At 37.5% G+C, this 20,893-nt stretch overlaps 1 protein-coding gene across 1 annotated transcript in view; it reads left to right on the top strand.

Annotated features, from left to right (window-relative positions):
• Positions 1-289: 289 nt before the first annotated feature.
• The window catches only part of QTRT2 (queuine tRNA-ribosyltransferase accessory subunit 2), a 44,710-nt gene continuing 24,106 nt past the window's right edge, over positions 290-20,893 (top strand). The window contains exons 1-4 of the mRNA XM_036746325.1: positions 290-305; positions 12,618-12,838; positions 16,145-16,200; positions 19,786-19,862. Coding sequence (XP_036602220.1) covers positions 12,639-12,838; positions 16,145-16,200; positions 19,786-19,862 — 333 coding nt within the window. The 5' untranslated portion in view covers positions 290-305; positions 12,618-12,638. The remainder of the gene's footprint in view (positions 306-12,617; positions 12,839-16,144; positions 16,201-19,785; positions 19,863-20,893) is intronic.

Genomic DNA, 20,893 nt, shown 5'->3' with positions numbered 1-20,893 from the left:
ACGAAGCTGCTCCGATGCACACTGGGAAGTGTAGTTCTCTTGTCTAGCAAGAAGGCGGCTTCTCAAGCGCGGCTGAACCACAATTCCCGGGAGGTTCTGCGCACAAGAAGAATGCGTCCTCACTGTTGTCTATAGCAACACCCAAAGCTCTGTTTCCATTATTCTTCACCCCACTCCCGGGCCCCGGGAACTTGCGTTTGCCTTCCGTCGCGCAGGCTGATGACGCATTTCGACTCAATTGGCTGGGCTCGGAGGCGGGGCTAGGCGAGAGTATCCTGCGACCCGGAACACGTGTGAGCGAGTCGGTAAATGTGGGGACTGGCGGGAGACGGGTTTGGGAGCTTCAAAAGGGGAGAACTTTCCCCGGCATGTTTTGGGCAAACTCCCGTGCGGGCTGTCGGTGTCAATGCTGCAGGAGCTATGGCCGCCCCTCTTTTGTGCCATTATACGGTTCTCTTACTAGAGCCCTGCTCAGGTTGTCTTTCCCAGTCCCACAGTGTTTCTATGGCCGCTCTCGAACCTTCTTGCCCAGGGGTTAATTGGGAGCTTGGCATCAAAGATGCCCAGGTGGGGATCTTAGCGATGATTGTCTAGCTACAATGTACAAATTGTGCATGGCTACAGTCGCAATCGCACAATGTGTAGTAATTTTGCAAATGAGGAGACTGACGGGTGGGTGAATTATAGCGCGTTGCTAGAGCCCGGGACTTGAACCCGCAGCTTCCGACTCCAGATTTAGGGCTCTCTCCACTCCTCCTCCGAGCCACCCTCAGTGGTGTTTCCAGATCCTGCCTAGTACAGAAGGGATGTTTCACTGTGTGCCTTTCATCATGATCGCATTGCCTGAGGTTTGGAGACAGTCAGATTGCTTCTAGGACCCGGGCTTCCAAACGAAAATCTGCAGTAGAATAGAAGAATGGCATTGAGTGAATTTGGAACTCCTGTGGAAGAGGTGTGTGATAGTGTGACCCTGGGTTAAGTATGAGGTTAGCCCCAGTGCTGAGAGCCTGTGTAAATTAAAAGTACCTCTTTGGTAAAGAGTTGAAAATGTTGATTATGCATTGTGAGTGAAGGCCGAGTAGACTAGAGACCCCTATTTAACTGTGTAAATTGAGCGCATCCTCCCCTTTCTCCCCTCCTTCCCCCAGGGTAACTGTAAATACGCGACAACTCCGACGCATGCAGCATACATGTCTGCAGGCTCAGACATAGAATCACTTGCCTTAAAATTCCTAGTAATTTTTAGTAATAAATTTAATAATAATCTTTAATCCATTTTCATCTATGTAGTTATGAAAATTAACATGGGCATTTTTATATTAATATGTAAACATATATGTAAATATAAATATGTAAAACATATACTTTTAAAATTTTCTTTTTGGTGCTACCCAGAGGGTTGTCATTTTCTCTCTTTTCTCTAGTTATAGTCTAGTAAACAGTGTAAATTAGAAGGGCAGGGTTAAAAAAAAAAGGACAAAGTTTTTTAAAAGTGCTTTATAAACCTTAATAAATAAGAGCTATGATTAGAAGGATTGAAGTATATTGGAAATCTTTGCAAAGTTTCATTTTGAGGAATACTTTTAATTTCTTTTTTTTTTTATATCTTTTTTTTTTTTTGAGGGGAGAAGGCAGGGCAATTGGGCTTAAGTGACTTGCCCAAGGTCACACAGCTAGTAAGTATGTCAAGTGTCTCAGGCAGTATTTGAACTCAGGTCCTCCTAATTCCAAAGCTGGTGTTCTACTCACTGTGCCACCTAGCTGCCCCTATTGGTCAGAATTCTAAACTCTTTCAAAGTTGTTTTTCTTTATGATATAGTCGTTGTATGAATTGTTCTAATTGTGTTCAGTTGGCTGCATCAGTTCTTAGAGTTCTTCCCAGATTTCTCTGAAACTGTCCATTTTATGGTTTCTTGTTGAAACAATAATATTCCATTATATTCACCATAATTTATGTACTATTAGCATAATTATATATATAATCATATACCATAATTTGTGTAGACATTCCCCGTAGGCAGGCATTCCCCTCAGTTTCCAGGTTTTTTGCTAGTATAAAAAGAGCTGTCATGTTTTCATACATAGAGCTCATTTTCTTTTTTTTCTTTAACCTCTTTTTTGAATATTTGCCTTGTAGTGTTATATCTGAGTTAAAGCGTGTTTAGAGTTTGGTGACTTCTTGTGCACTTTTCCAAATTGTTTTTCAGGACAGTTGGACAGTTCACAGGTTCATTAACAGTGCATTAATGTTCCTGTTTTCCTACTTTTGTTATTTTTCTCTTTAGTCATCTTTCCCAATATGATTTCCATGATCCTTCACAGACAAACAAACCAAAACCTCAGTGGTTCAGCAATTACACCTTAAAGTTCTTTCTGTACTTTGAAGGTACATCTGTGTATGAAGACTTGGACTCGTCAGAGGCTACCCGGAGCTCTTCCACTATTTCCTTATTCACATTGAATATCCATTCCCTGTTAGCATTTTCTTTCTTTTCCAATGTAATGTTCATTCTCCATGGCAGAAAACACAGAATCAAAATTAGTTGAGCAATTTCGTTTTCTCATTATTCATTATCGTTGTTCCATCTACTTCGGGTAGAAGGCCTATCCCTTCTTTGATCCTCTGTTCTTCCCCCCATAGACTAAAGAAATTTCTTTTTCAGTCCTTAGAATGCTTTACTAGACTGTACTCATTTTGAGCTTTAGCATTTCTGAAACAGTTCTTAAGGGACTGTCAGTGCTTTTGTATTCATTCTCCATTATTTACCCTTAATTCGCTTAACCTCTCAGTACTCTAGGTAATGCTTAAAGACTGTAAGTTGCAGAAAAGGTACTTATCTGCATTGGTTGAAGCAATTTCCTCTCCTGGGAGTTCACTGTACCAATGAAATAATTTATCCTTAATTGCCTTTGCTTCCATCTTCTGTACCTGTCTTTTTAAGATGTTTGTTGGTATATTCCCTGAATATCCACATAGATAACTCCCTTCCTCATCATAGTTGTTTCTGTTTGTCTTTAGAATTTTAATTCATGAAGGCTTAGGTAAATCCTATGGGAAACAGAATGGTTCAATAGAAAGAATGGTGGTCCTGGAGTCAGAGGACCTGAGTTTGAACTCTGATAACACCTGGATCTCAGTTTCCTCACCTATAAAATCAGGGGTCTGTACTAGATTGGTTAATCATGAGAATATGTATGTATGTATGTGTGTGTGTATTTATTTTGCATAGGTTTCCCAGAACATTTCATAAAGTTTTTCATGCTGTTCTTGTGGACAAAACAGATCTGTTGGCTTGAAATTAGTATGGTTAGGTTAATTGGTCCTATCTGAATGGCCAAACTCAAACTGTAGTCATTAATAATTTGATGTCAACTCCAGGATATGTGCTGTTTAATCTTTTTATCAATGACTTAGATATGCTTATGAGATTTGCAGATGACGCAAAACTAGCAGGGATAGTTAATACATTGAATAACAAAGTCAGGATCCCAAAAGATTTTGACGGACAGGAACACTGAGCTGACTCTAATCTGTGAAATTTAATAGGGATAAATGTGAAGTTTCATACTTGAGTTCAAAAAGTCAACTTCACAAATACAAGATGGTTAAGTGTGGCTAGGTAACTGTTCGTCTTTAAAAAAAATCTGCAGGTTGAGGCAGCTAGGTGGTACAATAGTGTAAGTAAGAAGGATTTTGTTCTTCCTTTTTAAATAACAGTACCCAGGATCCTATATATTAGTTCCCAGGATCATAGTTGTAAACAGTTTCTATTGCAACTATGCAGTGAGGTATAGGGATGACATAACGTAATAGTTACTATGTTTGTCCTGTGTTAAGTCATGTTGATATTGCTAAAGTTAACCTGTGAGCTTAATGTTGGCAAAATGCTTTCTTTGTCCGTTACGCTATAAATCAGGTGGTCACTGGTCAGTAAGTGGGGAATAGGAATGCACAAGGGGAGCGTGCATGTGTGCTTGTCTCAACTGGCCCCCATCAAGGCTCCGGGGGATTTGTTAACGTGTGTTAGTCTTGAATGCCCCCATGGAGACTTAGGGGACCTGTAGGAGTTGTAACTCCTACTAAATTCTCTCTCGTCCCTGTGAGAAGAGTAATTAGGGGAAGCTATAGGAGTTGGTGCTCCCATTATTAGCAGCCCTTTGAGAAGACTAGAATAAAGTAAGCTAATTTAATTATTAACCCCTTATTATGTCTCTGATCCTGTCTTCCTGTTTGCTGGGATCAAGAGTGAACCTGCTAGAAGAGCTCCCTCTGTGTTACCTGTGTGTTTACCTGTCTTACAAATAGAGCATTGGAGAGAGAAATAATTATTTCTCTTTTATATTAATAACCAATTGTTAGGTTTGGACCAAACTTTTCTCCCCATTTCTTCATTCAGAAATCAGTCCCTGTAGTCTATTCAGACAGCCTTCCCAGGAAGGCTGGGAAACTTAGGAAAACTTAGATGTGATCAAAAGATAAAGAAATTCTAGTTTAGTGAATTGGTGGATCCTGCCACTTTGTATTTTAGTCAGACAGATCTTAGTGGAAGTGGATTCCCCTTTTTGTCTAGATTGTCCTAAACTAGGGTGGTCTTGGAAGAGATAAGTTTCTTTGTTTGAGACTGAGCAATCAATGTCCCTGAGATCCCTCATTATAATAAGTCTACCTCTCATTATAATACTTATTCTGTCATTACTTGTTAACCAATCAGAGTTGATCTCCACTCTCAGGAATACCCATTCTTCCTAGGGCACATAAGTGTTGAGGGGGTTCCATGAGGAGTCTTTTGGTTTAGGAGAGACAGCCAAATGACCCTTTTATTAATTATCCGCCAACCATAATAAAATGATTACCCAGAAACTATGTCTTTTGAACTTTTTATATGTCACACGGGCCTGAGTTCAAATCTGGTCCCAGATATTTATTAGCTGTGTGACCCTGGGTAAGTCACTTAACCCGGATTGCCTCCAACCTTACCCTTACAAAAAAAAACAAAAACAAAAACCCTGCAGGTTTCAGTTGGTCTTGTTCAGTGAAAGTCAACCATGTAACATGGTAGCCATAAAAAGTGAGTATGTTTAGGGCTAGGGAGGTGCTGGTCTTTTTATCTTTTTTACCCTGGTGAGGCTATGTTGGTAGTATTGTGTTTCATTTTGGCTACCACATTTTAGGAAGGACATGGAGAAGCTGAGGGTTATCTACAAGTGAGTGGGTTGGACTAGGTGGTCTCTAAGCTAAGCTCCCTCCCAATGATTAATTGTCCAGTTCCACAACCTTTCTATATCTAGCACCAGGCCTTCCTTTATTTCCTTCTTCTGGCTGGATACTGATCTGCCATCTTAATGTCCAGCTGGCCCCTCAAACTAAATATGTCCAAAATGGAATTTGTGTTTTGGCTGTAATTTGCCTTTATTATTCCCTCTTCCTAGCGCCTTATATCCCATTTGTTGCTCAGTCTTGTCGATTTTACCTGGATGGCATCTTTTGATGTGTTTTCTACTCTTTACTTTCCATTCCAAGCCTTCAGCATCACACACCTGGACTGTTGTAATAACCTCGTACTTCTCCCAGCCTCCAGTTTACTGTTTACAAATCTGAATAAGTAACACTTCTACCTGGAACTCTGTAGCAATTTTTACTGCAGATAAAATAGTCCCTTAACTTAGTCTTTTACAATCTAGCTCTAGCCTTTTCAGTTTTGGTTTACATTCTTCTCCCTCACATACCCTGTGATCTGTTCTCTTCTCCATTGTCTATGTTCATTCATGCAGGCTGTCCCTCATTCCGGGAACATGCTTTGTCCTCACTTCTGCTTTGAAATCCGTCAAGACTCAGCTCCACAGGTACCTTCTCCATGAAACCTTCCTAGACTGTCTCCCCCGACCACATCTCTCTAACAAAAGCCCCCTAAACCTTTCTCTCATTTTCCTAAGGCACTCTGTCTGAATTTCACCTTTGCAATGTACAAATTCGTATAGTTTTCCTATTTCTCATTATTGCATTAGATTTCGTAAGTTACTCGAGGGTAGGATCTGTATTTATTTTTTTAATTTTCTAATATCTCATATAGTGAAGGGATTAGTTTAGATGATTTTAAGGGCCTTTCTAGCTCTCATTTTACGATTAACAGTACTGAACCAAATGAATATTTCTTTGGGGGAGAGGGATAAGGCAACAAACATTTATTAAACACCTTTTATGTGCCAGGCATTATGCTAAGCCCTTTACACATATTATCGCGTCAGATTCTCACAACAACCCCTTTTACAGTTGATGAAACTGAGGCAAACAGAGGCTGAGTGACTGGCCCAGAGTCAAACGGATAATAAGTGTCTGAGGTCACATTTGAACTCAAGTCTTCCTGATTTTAGGCCCAGTGCTCAATCCACTAAGTCATCCAGAGGATGGTTCTCTGTTTGTTTCTTAAGATTGTTCCCTGAATGCAATCTTAAAATATTTGCAAAATAAATTTTGTTTTAAAAAAGTCATAACAAAAAAAAAAGCACTATATTGTTGTGGTTTAAGGGATTCAGCCCCCCCCCCCCTCCCGCCCCGCCCTAAGACCAGAGCACTGGACAGAGTCATCTGGAATGAATACACAGTCTCAAATATTCTTCAAGTCAAGGTAGCAAAGGCTTATTGCAGTGCCAGTGTGGTGGGCAGAGCTCCCTAAGGAGCTTGCCACTTAACAGGAATGAAGCTAAAGCTTACATAGAAAAAGTAATGGATTATCTGGCAGGTATGCTAATTAGGTGATAATTTACAGCCTTGGGCACTGGTGTCATTCTCTATTGGAAAGCAGGGGAAGGAGTTTCTCAGTGGTGTACTTTTGGTCTGTTATGTCTGTAGCAAGACAGCTTTGAAAGTTGATGTCTATAGCTTGACCTCTGGATTGAACATGATAACTTTGAGAATCAATACACGATAATTCTGTGGTTACAAGATAGTCCTGTTTTTATAGGAGAATTTCTCCAGAGGTCAGCTTGTCCTTGTGATGGGGAAAGATGGTTTGTTTTACTGGAGCCCACTCATGAGTAATTGTGGGGAAAGGTAGTTTGTCTTACTGGGGCCCACGCATGAGTTATTCATAGTGTCCTTGGGCTGGGGAGAAAACTGTCAGGGACAGTGTTTTGAAGCTAGGGAGAAATGTGATGTTGGAATTGGGGTCCAAGCACAAGCACCCAAGCACCCCATCATTATAAATGCATGTTATGATGGGGCTTTTGTTGTGATCTTTTGTGGATCATTTCCAGACATACATTTGACATTATGAAAGGTACTATGATATTCATTTACAGAATAAGGATGAAATTTCCAAGAAACTTTGAGGATTTTTGTTATGCTACTTGAAATATGCATCAACAAATAACATATCAGGAGTCCCCATACCTAATACTTCTGCTCTTATACTTGGTTTCTTAGAACATGTTCAGATTTCTGATTATCACCCTTTTTAACTGACCTGCAGTTTTGCACATTTATTTTTTGCACTTTGGTCAAAATATAGTGTAGTTATGCCTTCCCAGCAAGAAAATCTGATATTAATATAGTAAGAGAAGTCTGGTCAAATTTACTTTTTTTTTTCCTAAGCAATTCAGTCTCTGCTTCTGATACATTGACCCCAGCATCCCTCCATATAAAATGCACAATCTAGTTTTGCTGTACAATTTCATTATACAGTATTTTCCTATTACCAAGCACTGTTTCCCATGGTAATGTGTTCCTTCAAGAAACAGAGGTGTTTAACTGAATTGACACTGAATTCTGGAAAATAGTCTTTTTCATTTAATTGAGCAGTTGAGGTATGTCGCAAGGACATAATATAGGTAAACATCATTAGAAAGTGAAAGGATACCTTTGTATCATGTTCATTTACTTTCTCATTGCCTACCCTCTTTTCTCCCTAATAACCTACATTTGTTTTTGAAATGTATTAGCAATCCCCTGGGCTGGTACTTCTTATTACCTTTATATGAATTTCATTAAAAACAGGCATCTCCTATTACTGCAGCCCATAGTCTGAAGTAAAAGATAAAATATGTGTATTTAGATTAAGCAATATTAAAAATACTTTACAACTATTTTACAAGATGAGGCAGCATTTTTAGGCTCTATTATAAGGAAAAAAGGGCTTTTTGACCCTGACCTTGATTGTCTAAAAGTTGCTACCGACAACATGTTGATTCTCAGGGTATCCTTCAATTCTCTTATTTCATTTTTTATTTTCAGTTCCAAATTCTCTCCCTCCCTCAAGCCCTTCCTCCACCCATTTAGAAGGCAAGCAATACGATACCCATTATACATGTGAAGTCATGCAAAACATATATCCTTCCATTCTCAAATATGACTGAGGGTGGGATGTTCAAGGTACCCTTTTTTCATTTACCAGTGCCTTATTTTGATTGCTTGGCCCATTTTGTGGTTTGAAATACTAACTTAAAAAAAATTATCTTTCAATTATCAAACATTCATTTTTTTCTCCCTCTTACCTCTTTCTACCCACCAAAAAAGAAAGAAATACAGAAGTACAGAAAATCTCATCACATAAGCACAGTTATACAAAACATAAGGTTCTGATGTATGAATTTCTACTTCTAGAAAGAAGACCGAGTGATAAATGAAGCCTGCATTATTATTTTTGCTGTTGCTATTGTTTCCTGAAACTTCGGGGAAACCCCATTTGGGGAAACTCCTAGGTTAAAGCAACATTTGTATTAAGTGTAGTTTATTTAATCCTTTTTCCTTTCATGTTAACACCTTTATTAGACATAGCTAAATATAGCCTTTTTCAGAAAGTTTTTACCCCCTCTTTTCCCTCTGTCTACAGCAGAAAGTTTGGCCCTCTCCCTCCTTCTATGATAAAGTTGCTTTTTTCAAGGTCATTCTCAGGATATTTATTACTCTTTGGCTGGACCCCCTATCCATCCTGAGATAACTGGTACTTCCCAATGCTGCTGACTACTGACTATGTATTATCTTTAGGCAGATTATGAGAAACAGACCATCAGAGATTTCTCCCCAGGTTAATGAGTACTTATGTCTAAGTTCGTTGAGGATCTTATCAAGTCCAAATTGCCTGGACAGACTGGTCCTGAGTGCTGCGAAGTCTGTCCTGAGCTCAGACACTTGCCACCTGGCCAATTAGCTTTCTTAAATCTTCAAGGACATTTGGGGAGAGGGGAGATTGCGACCTGATAACAACTGAGTCAGCAATGCTTTTGCTTTATGTAAACAGCCGTAACCTAGTCTCAAATTGCAGGGCTAACTGTACTTGTCCTTCACCCTCACCTAGATACTGATACTTATGTCAGGGTGGAGAAGGCTGATGGAGGAACAGAAACTTTATAGGCCTTTATCCTTGTCTAGAAGTACCCTCAGAGGGAGCCTGGGAAGCTTTCCTGCTCCTTATACTCATTTTTCATCTGAGATCTGGTCAGCTGTAATTTGGATCCTTCAATAACCCCTGCTGCAGTATATATGAGTTTTGCTTTTATCTTTTAATGGTGCAGAGCTAAAGTTTACCATGTAATTATTCATTTGGAGAGCATCTGCTACTAAATCTTGGAGAATGGGCAAGAAGAGTATATTTACTTCTACCCTTGATACCCTTGAAATTAACCTCCCACACCTAAGACATCTTATGATAAGGATGGGAATGGTTTGTGGTATCTTGCCCACGCTGGGATAAAAGGCAAGCTCTATTTGGTAGCAGGAATCCTTTTTCAAGCTCTTGACAGGCATCTTAAATATATCCTTTTTCAAAAAGCTTGTTACTAGAAAGATGGGCATGAGCAGATAGAATTCTTTGGGAAATGACCAGGGTAGAGTATAGCAGGACCAGCGCTTCCCTTGCCTGTCTTAATTCAGCTTAAGGTTGAAATAGCGTTTTTGGCTGCCATATTACACTTTTGATTCATATGTATCTTCTAGTCCACTAAGACCTCCATATCTCTCACAGAAATTGGGATCTAGCCTTGGCTCCCCTAACTTGTTCTTGTAAAATTGGTTTTTTGAACCCAAACTATAGAATTTTCATTCCATACTTAGTATAGAAATTTCTTTCTATTTAATTTCATGTTATTAGACTCAACCCATTAGTCTAGGCAGAATTTTTTTAGAGTCTAATTCTGTTATCTCACATGTTCAATTGTATGTCATCTGCAAATATGATAAGTTTTACATGTGTACTTTCATCCAGGTTCCTGGGGAATTTTCTTTGTGAGAATTTTTAAAAAAGAAAAAAAAAGGACTTAGTTTATTAAACTTAAGGTTTTATTGATCAGAGGTCGTAGATATTGAACTGGAAGGGACCCTCAAAGGTCACCTTATGCTACATAAAAATGTTGGCTAGCACAGGATCAAGGACAGGTTCCTTAGGACACTCTGCTGGCAACCCCTCTTCAAGTTTATATAGAGCTATCAATGATTGTTCTTTGGTTCTGATTTTTCATCCAAATCTGAACTCACCTGTCCTCTGTCCACAACTTGTCATCTTGCCCATAAGGATAACAAAAGCTTTGGTCAAATATTTTTGCCAGAGTCTAGGTCAGTGATCCCAATTAACTAGAATCTAGGTCAGAACAGCAACTCCTTCTGTTGCTTCCTTAAAGAACCAGCATTTAGTGGATTCCTCAGAATTCAGTTAGAATATGTATTAATTAATTTTTTCCTCTGCTTTTAGTTTTCTGGAGCACAGGTTTTTAAAAGTAGAAGTTTTTCCACAAATAGGCTCAGATCTTTGTGAGCACAATTTTTATTACTTGCGATCAGTAATTGTACTGAGCATCCTCTAAGAAAACATACTGTGGCAAGGTGTTCTGTTAGTAAACTTCGGGCATTTTTGTTCAATTCAGCAAGCATTTATTAAGCACTTTATATGTGTAAGCTCCTGTCCTGAATGCTGAAGATGCAAAATCAAAACCAAAAATAATTCCTGCCTTAAAGGAGCTGAGTGATTCTTCTTCCTTGTACCATATAATATAGCGTATGTTTTATCAGAACACCATTTTTCTTTGATTTTATATTTTTTCACAACTTTTAGGGACATAAATATCCTTGTTTTATCTGAACTGATTTCAATTTTGATGAAATAGTTTTTTTTTATTTTATAGTAGCTATTATTAATTAAGCTAAAACAAACCTAATTCTTCCCATTCCCATATATTTCATTGACTATTGTTTATGGCTACTTGTCTTTGGTTACTTGAAATGAGTTTTCTAGTTTCATTTGGAAGAAAATGAGTGGACTTCTTGCATTCTCATTTACTTTATGCTGTGAATATTGATTACATAGAATGTCCAAAATAAATTGTCTTATTGAGCCAAAAAGAGAAAGCTTAGTTTTTATTAAAATTTCAAAGAGTATATTGGGCATTAGGTTTAAATGTAAATGCTCTTAATCCTTAAGGGAATAAGGGTCACTTTCCTGGGGAATTTTCTTTGTGAGAGTATTTAAAAAAAAAAAAGGACTAAAAGTTCTTGGTTTTGGGGCCTCCCAATTTTGTGAGTTACTTTCTCCACTAACAAGGTGAATATCATTAAACTTAAGATTTTATAGAATTAGAGGTAAAATATTTTGAACTAGAAGGGACTGTCAGAGGTAATCTGGTCCAGCCTCTTCCTTTTACAGATGGGGATTTCATTGGAAAAAGTTGCAGAAAATGGGGTACTTAGATGAATCCATAAGATCAAGGATTATTTGAAGAACTGATGACATGTGGAAATAACTTACCGTGCCTTTGTAGAAAATCTCATGCTATATTTAAAATTATATCCTAGTTGACACTAGAGGAACTGGTTAAAATAGGAATATGGTTTGTTTGTTATTTTTTCTACTCTTGATCTGCAAGCTAGTATAGGCTAGAAACATGTCAGATAAATGACTGAACTATGTTGGAAATCACTGGAATTTACTAGTAGAAGACAGAAACTATCACCTTGAAGTCCTGAATGTGAACTTGAACTACCAATAGAAGAAAAAAAAAATGGACTTCTCAACAGTGTGCTCAAACAGCAGGAACACTACTTCCCTTTTCCCAGACTTTGTGTTATCCTAAGAAAATATCAACAGATTCATTTGACTTTTAAAAATTTCCTACTTCTTCATTTGTTTCATTTTAATTTGTACCAAAAAATACCAGCGTAGCTATTTTGTGGATTAAGGAAGGTCTAAAAACTCAGAGACCATGGACTTGAGTTCTGGGTTTGCCATTGAGTTGTTTGTGACCTTGAGGGAAGGTATTTCAAGTCCAGTTCCTTTCTAGTTTCTCCTAGTGATAATAACTAGCAGTTATCTAGTCTTAAAGGTTTGCAGAGTGCTTTGCATACAGCATCTCATTTCATCCTCAAAACAGCTCAGTGGGGGAGGTGCTATTATTCTTCCTATTTTGATAGGTGCAGAAGTTGAGCTTGATAGAATCTTTGCCCTATTTTAGTAAGTGTCTGATATAGGATTCAAGCTCGGTTTTCCCTGATTCTAAGTCCATCTAGTTGATGCAAGATGGGTATAAAAATATTAACACCTGGGGCCAATGGCAGTATAGCGTATATTGGTTGCAAAATGTTTGGCTTTATGTGTCATAGAATTCCTTCTAACAAGTGCCTTTTTTTCTATCAGGAACCAGAGAATAACTTCAAGATGAAATTGAGTCTCTCCAAGGTGGTTCAGGGCTGTCGCCTTGGAACATTAAATAACCTGGGAAAGAAAGGGGACTATACCATGGAGTTTCCAGGTTGCCTGTTGTACACCAGAACTGGATCGGCTCCACATCTGACCCACGACACGTTGATGACCATCAGCAGGGTTCCTGTCATGACTCAGCTCACCCTGTCTTCACTGTAAATATTGGGCCTCATTGCATCTGTTGTTACCAATAACAAGCTTAGAGTAATCATTGCAGGCTGTTTGGTATCAAAGACCTGAGTTCTTTATGCAGACATGTACACATGAGATTTGTTTCAATTCAACAGACGTTTATGAAGGGTCTGCTGTGTGTGATCTGAGCTAGGTGCTGGGTGTGAAACAACCCCTGCCGTTGAAGAGATTACCTTCTATTAGAGGGATACCTCCTGTACATAGCATGATAATAATAGCCTGCATTTATGTAATGCTTTAAGATTTGCAAAAAGTATTTACATATATTGTTTTATTTTATCTAACAACCCTGTGACTATCGTTAGGTACTATTAATAGCATTAGGTGCTATATTCGGTCTCCTTTTACAGATGAGAAAACTCAGCCTCAGAGAGTTTAAGTGACTTGCTCAGGATTACATAAGGAGGCAGGACTCAGACTCAGGGCTTCTTAACTCTAAATCCAGCATATTACATGTATGATTTGAAGAAAGAGGTTGCACTAATTATTAGAGATTTGGGAAAACTTTGCAGAGGATGTGGCACTTAAATTGAACTTTGATGGTAGGTAAGGATTCTGAGAGGTTGAAATGCATCCTAGAAATAATGGCCAGCCTATGCCAAGGTACGAGTGAGAGTCGGCTAGAATAGTGCTGGCAAAACTCCCCTAGTTCAGCCAGTATCATTGGGAAATGTTAAACAAAATAAATAAAAATACAGTTTGTTGTTGTTCAATAGTTTCTGGGTTGTGTCCAGCTCTTTGTGACTCTATTTGGGGTTTTCTTGGCAAAGATACTGGAGTGGTTTGCTGTTCCCTTCTCTAGCTTGTTTTGCAGATGAGGAAACAGAGGCAAACAGGATTAAAAACTAACTTGCCCAGAGTCATATGGCTAGTAAGTATCTGAGGTCACATTTGAACTCAAGTCTTCCTGACTCCAGGCCTGGCACTCTATCCACTGTGCTGCCATACAACATAGATAATGTTAGTTGGAGGTTTTTTAAGTCAATATGCTGCCACCAAAATCTACTTGTACTTGAGTTGGACACCACTGGGCCAGAACATAGTGTAAAGGATGACAGTGTAATGGCAAATAAAGTGGGACTTTTTGTTGGCTTTTGTTTTGCAGTGCTTCTCAGCACTGAGGCAATCAAGTGCCTTTGAGTGTTGCCTTTGTTTTAGTTAAGAGTCTTTGATTGAATCAGGAATCTTTGATGACCTCCTTAAGTCACGGGAAGGCTTAGGTCACGTGGGTTTGAGTCACATGGTTGTGATGCCCTCTGACCCTGAAGAAGTATATATGTACTCTGAGGTTAGCATTTTGCTTAGGGCTCACTCACTGGAAGAGTGTAGTTTGATTTGACCAGACAAGACTCTGGGTAGCCAATGGAGTGCGTGCCCCACCCCCCCAGCTTTGAAAACGCAGATGTTGGTGCTTCTCTTTCTGGTAACTATGTAGGTATTGCTATGGTCAGACAGAAGTCTGTCTTTTGATCTGTTTATATTTTCTCTGTAATTTCTGTTTGTATTTGCTCTGAAGTTCAGGGTGCTGACTTTTTTCCCTGAACTAAGTGAATAATGTATGTATGTTTAATTAAAGTAAGATTGTTAACCCCTTAAGGTTGCTTTCCTTAGAAAAGCAGATCAAAGAACTTGTGCTTGTTATTGGTCTTACACAGCCACAATAGTGTCAAGTAGCATTGTTATTACAGATAACTAGGTGGTATAGCAGGTAGAGTGCTGGGTTTGGAGTCAGGAAGGTCTAGATTTATATTCAGCTTCCCACAATTACTAGCTATGTGACCTTGGGCAAGTCACTTAACCTCTTCTTGCCTTGGTTTCCCTATCTGTAAAATGTGGATAGTACCTACTTCCCAGGGTGGTTGTGAGGGTCTAGTGAGATATTATTTGTAAAGCATTTAGCACAATTCCTGGAATATAGTAGGAACTATAAACATATTATTTGTTATTATTAAATACATGTTATAATAACATATTAGAATACATAACAATATGTAATATAATATACAAATCAATATATGTAATATGTTGTAATATAAATATATTAGAATGACACATCCTACTATATGTAATATGTGTAATATCATATATATGATATGCATAGTAATAACAATAATGATGATAATAATAATAGCACCTACTATGCTCCGGGCACTGTGCTAGGCATTACGGTGATATGAAATATCTAGAAAAGTAGGCCACGTTGTGAAGAGTTTTAAGTACTGGGCCAGGGAGTTTGTATTTTAGCCTATAGGCAAATAGGAAGGCACTGAATATTAACACTAATTAAGATGTCATAGAATTTTCACCTCTGGAGTACAAAAGTAGTTTCAAGTTATTGAAACTGATCTAACAAGAGATAATGGCATTATTACTTGGTGATTCAAGGTGGGAGTGAGGAAGAATTATAAGCCCAAGGCAAGCAATAGACCTCTTCCCAAGCCAGCAAGCATAGGCTGATTTGGAACTTATCCACATTCCCTTGACAAGGTATAGGTCATGTCCTACTACCCCTGAAGCAGGGAAAACTCCACTTGTACCAAGTTTGAGTCATAATAACTAAACCTGACTCTTCCCCACTGACCCCATCCTAGATTCTTGTTTTAGGATAGGTCTCTAGTACCAAGAGAAAGATAATAAGGGCCAAGGCCTGAGTTCCACTGTGCCCTCTGTTCTTATACATGCTGACCAGTAGAGGCTGAAGAGCCAGCCTCAAAATTCCGGGTCCTGATCTGCTTTTGAGATGCTTCAAACCAGAGCTCAGAGATGGTGCTCTAGGGAAGTTGAAAACCAGCAGAGCAATGGCCACCACTGACACTGCTGGAAGTTCTTTTCTGCCAATTATTGGCCATAGAACTGAAAATTATGTCACAGTCTCTGTGCCTCACCTATGGTTTTCTTCCCGTTCTGTGTCATTTTCATCCCATTGCTTTTATATTCATTGAAGTACTTGATGAATGATCAAATAATTCTCTAGTCTTATATGAAACAACAATGATTTTTCTAAGTGTGGGAGAAAAGAAAGAAAAAACCCAACTGTTTTAAATCAAAGGGTCCCATTTCTCATGTCTTTATTGAATGTGTTGCTTTGGAGTTTTCATTCTCTGGCTATAGCAAAACTGAGGCTTTAAATGGTGCTGAATTTTGTTGTGGAAAGACCAGTTTTGCTGTGATGCAATTTTGTGTTTGAGTGTGCTTCTCTGCCTCATCAGAAACTGGAGCAGATTTTTCCTCTAGCTGTTGTGTCACCTGTGTTTTTCTTTTGGTCACAGAGCAGAACACTATGAAGTCTTGGAGGAATATAAGGAAGGAATCGGAAAATTTATAGGTAAAAATTGCATGTTTAGTATGTGTCATGTTGATATCCTGATTTTAGAGTTTGGTAATGCAGGGAGAACCATGCATTTCTGAACCTATTGATTTTATTCATTAAAATTTATTAAAATAAAATAAAATTTATTAAATAGGGCAGGTAGATGGCACAATGCATTTCTAAATGTGTTGTAGTGTCTTAAATCTTTTTTTCCTTTGTTGCAGGAATCATATTTTGTACCATTTGTGAATATGTCCCCTTCCTTCCAGAAAAAAACATAATAGGGTCAGTTACTGTCCTAGCTTACCTTCTGTAGGCCTCTCCTTGCATCAAAGATCTCTGCTCTGACAGGAAGGGACCACTTATGTGAAAAGTGTTTGAGGCACAAACACCCATGTGCTGCTATTTGTTGCTCAGTCAGTTTTCTTCTTGGACCAAGAACTTATTGGCTACCAAAAGGCCTTGTATTTCAGTGAAAGACTTTGTACGGTACGGATTTTTTTTTTTAATCCCAACTCAGCTTTTGAACCAGAACCAATTTTTATTATTTTTAATACATGAAATCATCAAACTGCTGTATTGTTTAACTGCCTTTGAGAAAGAGAAGACTTAAAACTTGAATTTCTTACTTTCTGATTTTTCCTTCTTCTAATTTTCACTATTCTCCAAACAATTTTTTTCCCTTTTTTTGTTTTATTAAACTCAAGTTGCAAAAAATGTAGCAGAGTGGCAGAGTTTTAAAATTGATGCTTCCCATGTATAGCTTATGGCAGGTGATCCACCTCCCTGCTACCAGATCATTTTTCTTGTCTATTCGCATCCCAGTTTCATAGATAATCAATGCGCATGTTCAGTTATTTCTTAATTAGTTAATAAAACTACATCATCTTTCTAATTAATTAGTTTTAAGTTGTTTAGTCATTTCATAAGTAATATTTATTAAATTAATTCATGGATTTTATTTATTAAAATTTATTAAAATAAAATAAATTGAAATTTATTAAATAGGGCAGCTAGATGGCACAGTGGATAGAGTGCTGGGCCTGGAGTCAGGAAGACCTAGTTATGTGAAGAAAACGCCAAACAGGGTCACAAAGAATTGGATACAACTGTTGAACAACAACAGCAAATTTATTAAATAAGTAATTTTTATTGAAATTTATTAAGTGAGTAATGCTTAGCAAACTGGAGAAACTTCTTCCCATAAGCATTTGCTTATCTGTTTATATCAACCCCTTTAATTTCTTAGGTTTCAATAAATATAAAAGTTAGTGTTGAATTATAAGTAATTATTTAAATCTTTATATTGTTTTTTAACCATGTTAAAAAAGACTTAAATAATTACATACAGTATATCAACTGAGGAGGAATATAGCCATTCTCTTTTAATCATTTCAGCTTCTGACTTCTGAATTCTAGAAACATAGTCCCACCCTTCATTTTTCTTGAGATACGAATTAGAGTCTTTTCTCAAGAATTCTCTTAATGTTCCTTTGTGAGATAAAGATTAAATTCAGTTCTCTTTTAGTTATCTTAGTCTTTTTTTCCTGTGTCTTCTCTTTAGCCATCTTTAGCCATTTAGGTGTAGTCTCTCCAAAACCACAGACAAGCTTTTAGTCTCTTCACAGCCTCCTTCTAGACTGACAGTTAAGCTGTCACTCCAAGATTCCATTTTCTTTTAAAGCTACTGTAACACTTTTGATACAGAGACTTTTGAAGCTGTGTCACACTTGTATAAATTACATATAAGCATGGAATGGAAAATTATTTTCTAGAGTATCTTGCTAGAATTCAGGTTTATTTTCCTAATTATCCATGCATAAGAAAAGGAGGAAGGGTATGGATAATCTAAAACCATTAATAAAGCAAAAAATAATATATATGACTTCTGAAGATATTATATACCAATTTTTTGTGTGTGAGAGATTTCTTCCTACTCATATTTTGCCTAGGCTAATTTTAAAATGAGTTTGTTTTCCTTGAACATGTAACTAAATGAAAGAATAGGAAGGAGGCCCAGAAGTTTGCTCAGTGGTAGAGAGAAATGCATATGTTTTATATATATATATATATATATGTATATATTCCTCTCAGTTCTATTCATATGAATGGAGGAGAGAATAGTAGCTTAGATAATCTAGAAACTATTTGAAGAAGCATAGAAGGCTCTAGTTAGAAGAGTCCTTGAAAGTTATCTGGTACAACCTTCTCACTTTATAGATGAAGGTCAGATTTGCACAGCTCCTTAATGCAGAGCCATGATCACGTCTTCTTACTCTCAAGTCCGGTGTTCTTTATAGTATTTTTCCTTTGTGTTCTGTTTTGAGGTTGTTTATCCTTATATTTGAACATGGGTGTTTCCAATATCTGGGAAAAACAAAATAGTGAAGCCACTCTATGATGACCTGACTCAGGTGGAGCTGAAAGGCTGAGCATCTGCCTTGCCCTGCATGCTTCCCTCCTGAAACTCATTTAATTCTGGAAATCGACAGATATCACCTTTCAAGCTGATTGATACAGTTGGAGCCTAAAACAACTGACCAGATACAAGAATGGTGGTTCCTGCCTTCCTTAGGAAGGTAATTAAATACTCTGGCTTAAAGGGTCTCCTCATCTAGCTCCTTTTGGTTTAGAGTAAACAAAGATCTTATTTATGTCAATAAAGTTTAGGTTAATAAATTATTGAAAACAAGATGTCTAGAGTTGACTTTAACAACTCAGAGCATTCAAACTAGATCATTTTTCATCTTTGTTCTCCTTTCGGGTCCTTTGCAATCCCATGTATTTATGAATTGATAAACATTATTCTGAGAAGAAGTTCATGGACTTCACCAGACTGCCAAATGGGTCCAGCACACACAAAAAAAGGTTAAGAATCCTTGAGTTTGAGGGATGAAACAATTTTAGAATACTAAACCTAAGACATTCCTATTTAAGATACTTTAAATAATCTGAAATTAGGATGAAAAGTTTCCTAAAGTAGCCAATAAAACTTGAGCAAAATTGTTTACAAAACATTAAAAAAAGCTTTACAGTTTCTCCATCTGAGTTCGTAGGTAATCAACATACATATTTTGTTATTTCTTCATTAATAAAATTATAACATCTTTCTAATTAATTAAACAGTTAGTTTTAAGTTCTTTTAAGATTATGCTCAAACACCACCTTCTACCTGAAACCTTTCCTTATGCCCTCAACTTCCACTCCTTCTATTTCAAACTTCCTTGTATTTAACTACTTTGTATTTATCTGTATTTTTAATATTCTTAGGTGTGCTTATCTATGTACTTGTTTTCTCTTGCAGTAGAATGTAAACTCCTTGAAAGAAGGGATTGTTTCATTCATTATAGCCCTAACACCTACTACAGTGCCTGGTACACAGAGGCTAATAAACATTTGCAGATTGATTAATTGAAAATTCTAGGTGTTGTATGCCTGAATTTGACCACATTTAGATTTATTTTTAATTGATGAGATCTCATCCATATCTGAGGTTTTTTTTCCTCTTTTACATTGATTTGTAGAAAATAATGTTTTTGCAACATGGTAAAATTGTTGACCTAATAAAATCTTTCCATTTCTTTTTTCTCCTTTGGACAGGAATGCCAGAATCAATGTTCTATTGTTCCCTCCATGATCCTGTCAACCCCTCCCCAGCTGGCTATGTAACTAACAAGGTATGTTCTCATAAGGGCCTTGGGAAACCTGCTTTGTAGCAGGAAATCTAGATTGCTATAGTCCTTAGGTACTAAAGTATTAGATGGCAAAAAACAAAACCAACAACTGAATAATGTATTAGACTTTTAGGAGCTCTGATCTGTCTCTTCCATTTTTTAGAGCCCCAGCTTTTATTGCTATGAATATAGTAAGACAAGATAGTTCATAATAGGGAATGATAATACTATATGTGTATTAAGTGAGGTGGATAGGATTGGTTGACGTTCTCTGGCATTGGGTGATGAATACATCTTAGACTTTTATATTGTAAGAAACCTTTTCTTGATAAGTACTATACAAACTTTGATTTCTTCCCCCTCCAGTGTTGATGACCCCTCTATAGCTTTCTCATCCTGTGCTTTTCTTGTCCATGTGTTCCCATAAATCCTTCGTGGTACATCTACTGGATGTACAAAATTTGCCTGTAAGAGGTGACTTTGTCTGGCGAGCTGGGAAACCGACTTCTGTGGCAACTGGAATGGCAAGGTGTAAGGTTAGCTGCTCCAGAGAAATCTTTATTTTCTTGAGCTTACACACTTAATTGTCTGTGGATTTAGTGATCTCAGAAATAGTAGGTAAACAAGCAGATTGTGCCTTGTACAACTATATACTGTAGAGCTGCATTTTCTGTGTTTTGTGTCTCTGGGACATTGTGGAAACATGAAAAGTATTTCAATCAAAGGAGTTGTCATCCATTGAAATAGAGCTTTGCATCAGTAATGTAGTGAAGCGTTCCATGTAAAAACACATTGACTTTTCTTGTGGCCACACATTCAATAGGCTGATAATAGCATCTCCTAAAAGTATATTGTATTTAATATTACCTAAGATTAGCTAAAACCAAAGCATTTTTTTTGGTTTGATGGATCCAGGATTTCTTCACTGCTTCTTCCACCACTGCAAATCATAAGCACCTCACCTTGCTCTTCTCCATCCTTGCCCTATTTTTGTATGTGTTATCCTTTAAATCCGGCACATGTGATGTGCCCAA

This window comes from Trichosurus vulpecula, chromosome 2, assembly GCF_011100635.1.
Source record: "Trichosurus vulpecula isolate mTriVul1 chromosome 2, mTriVul1.pri, whole genome shotgun sequence".
Classification (NCBI taxonomy): domain Eukaryota; kingdom Metazoa; phylum Chordata; class Mammalia; order Diprotodontia; family Phalangeridae; genus Trichosurus; species Trichosurus vulpecula.
Note: the sequence above shows the minus strand (reverse complement) of the source record. Positions and strands in the feature narration are given on the sequence as shown.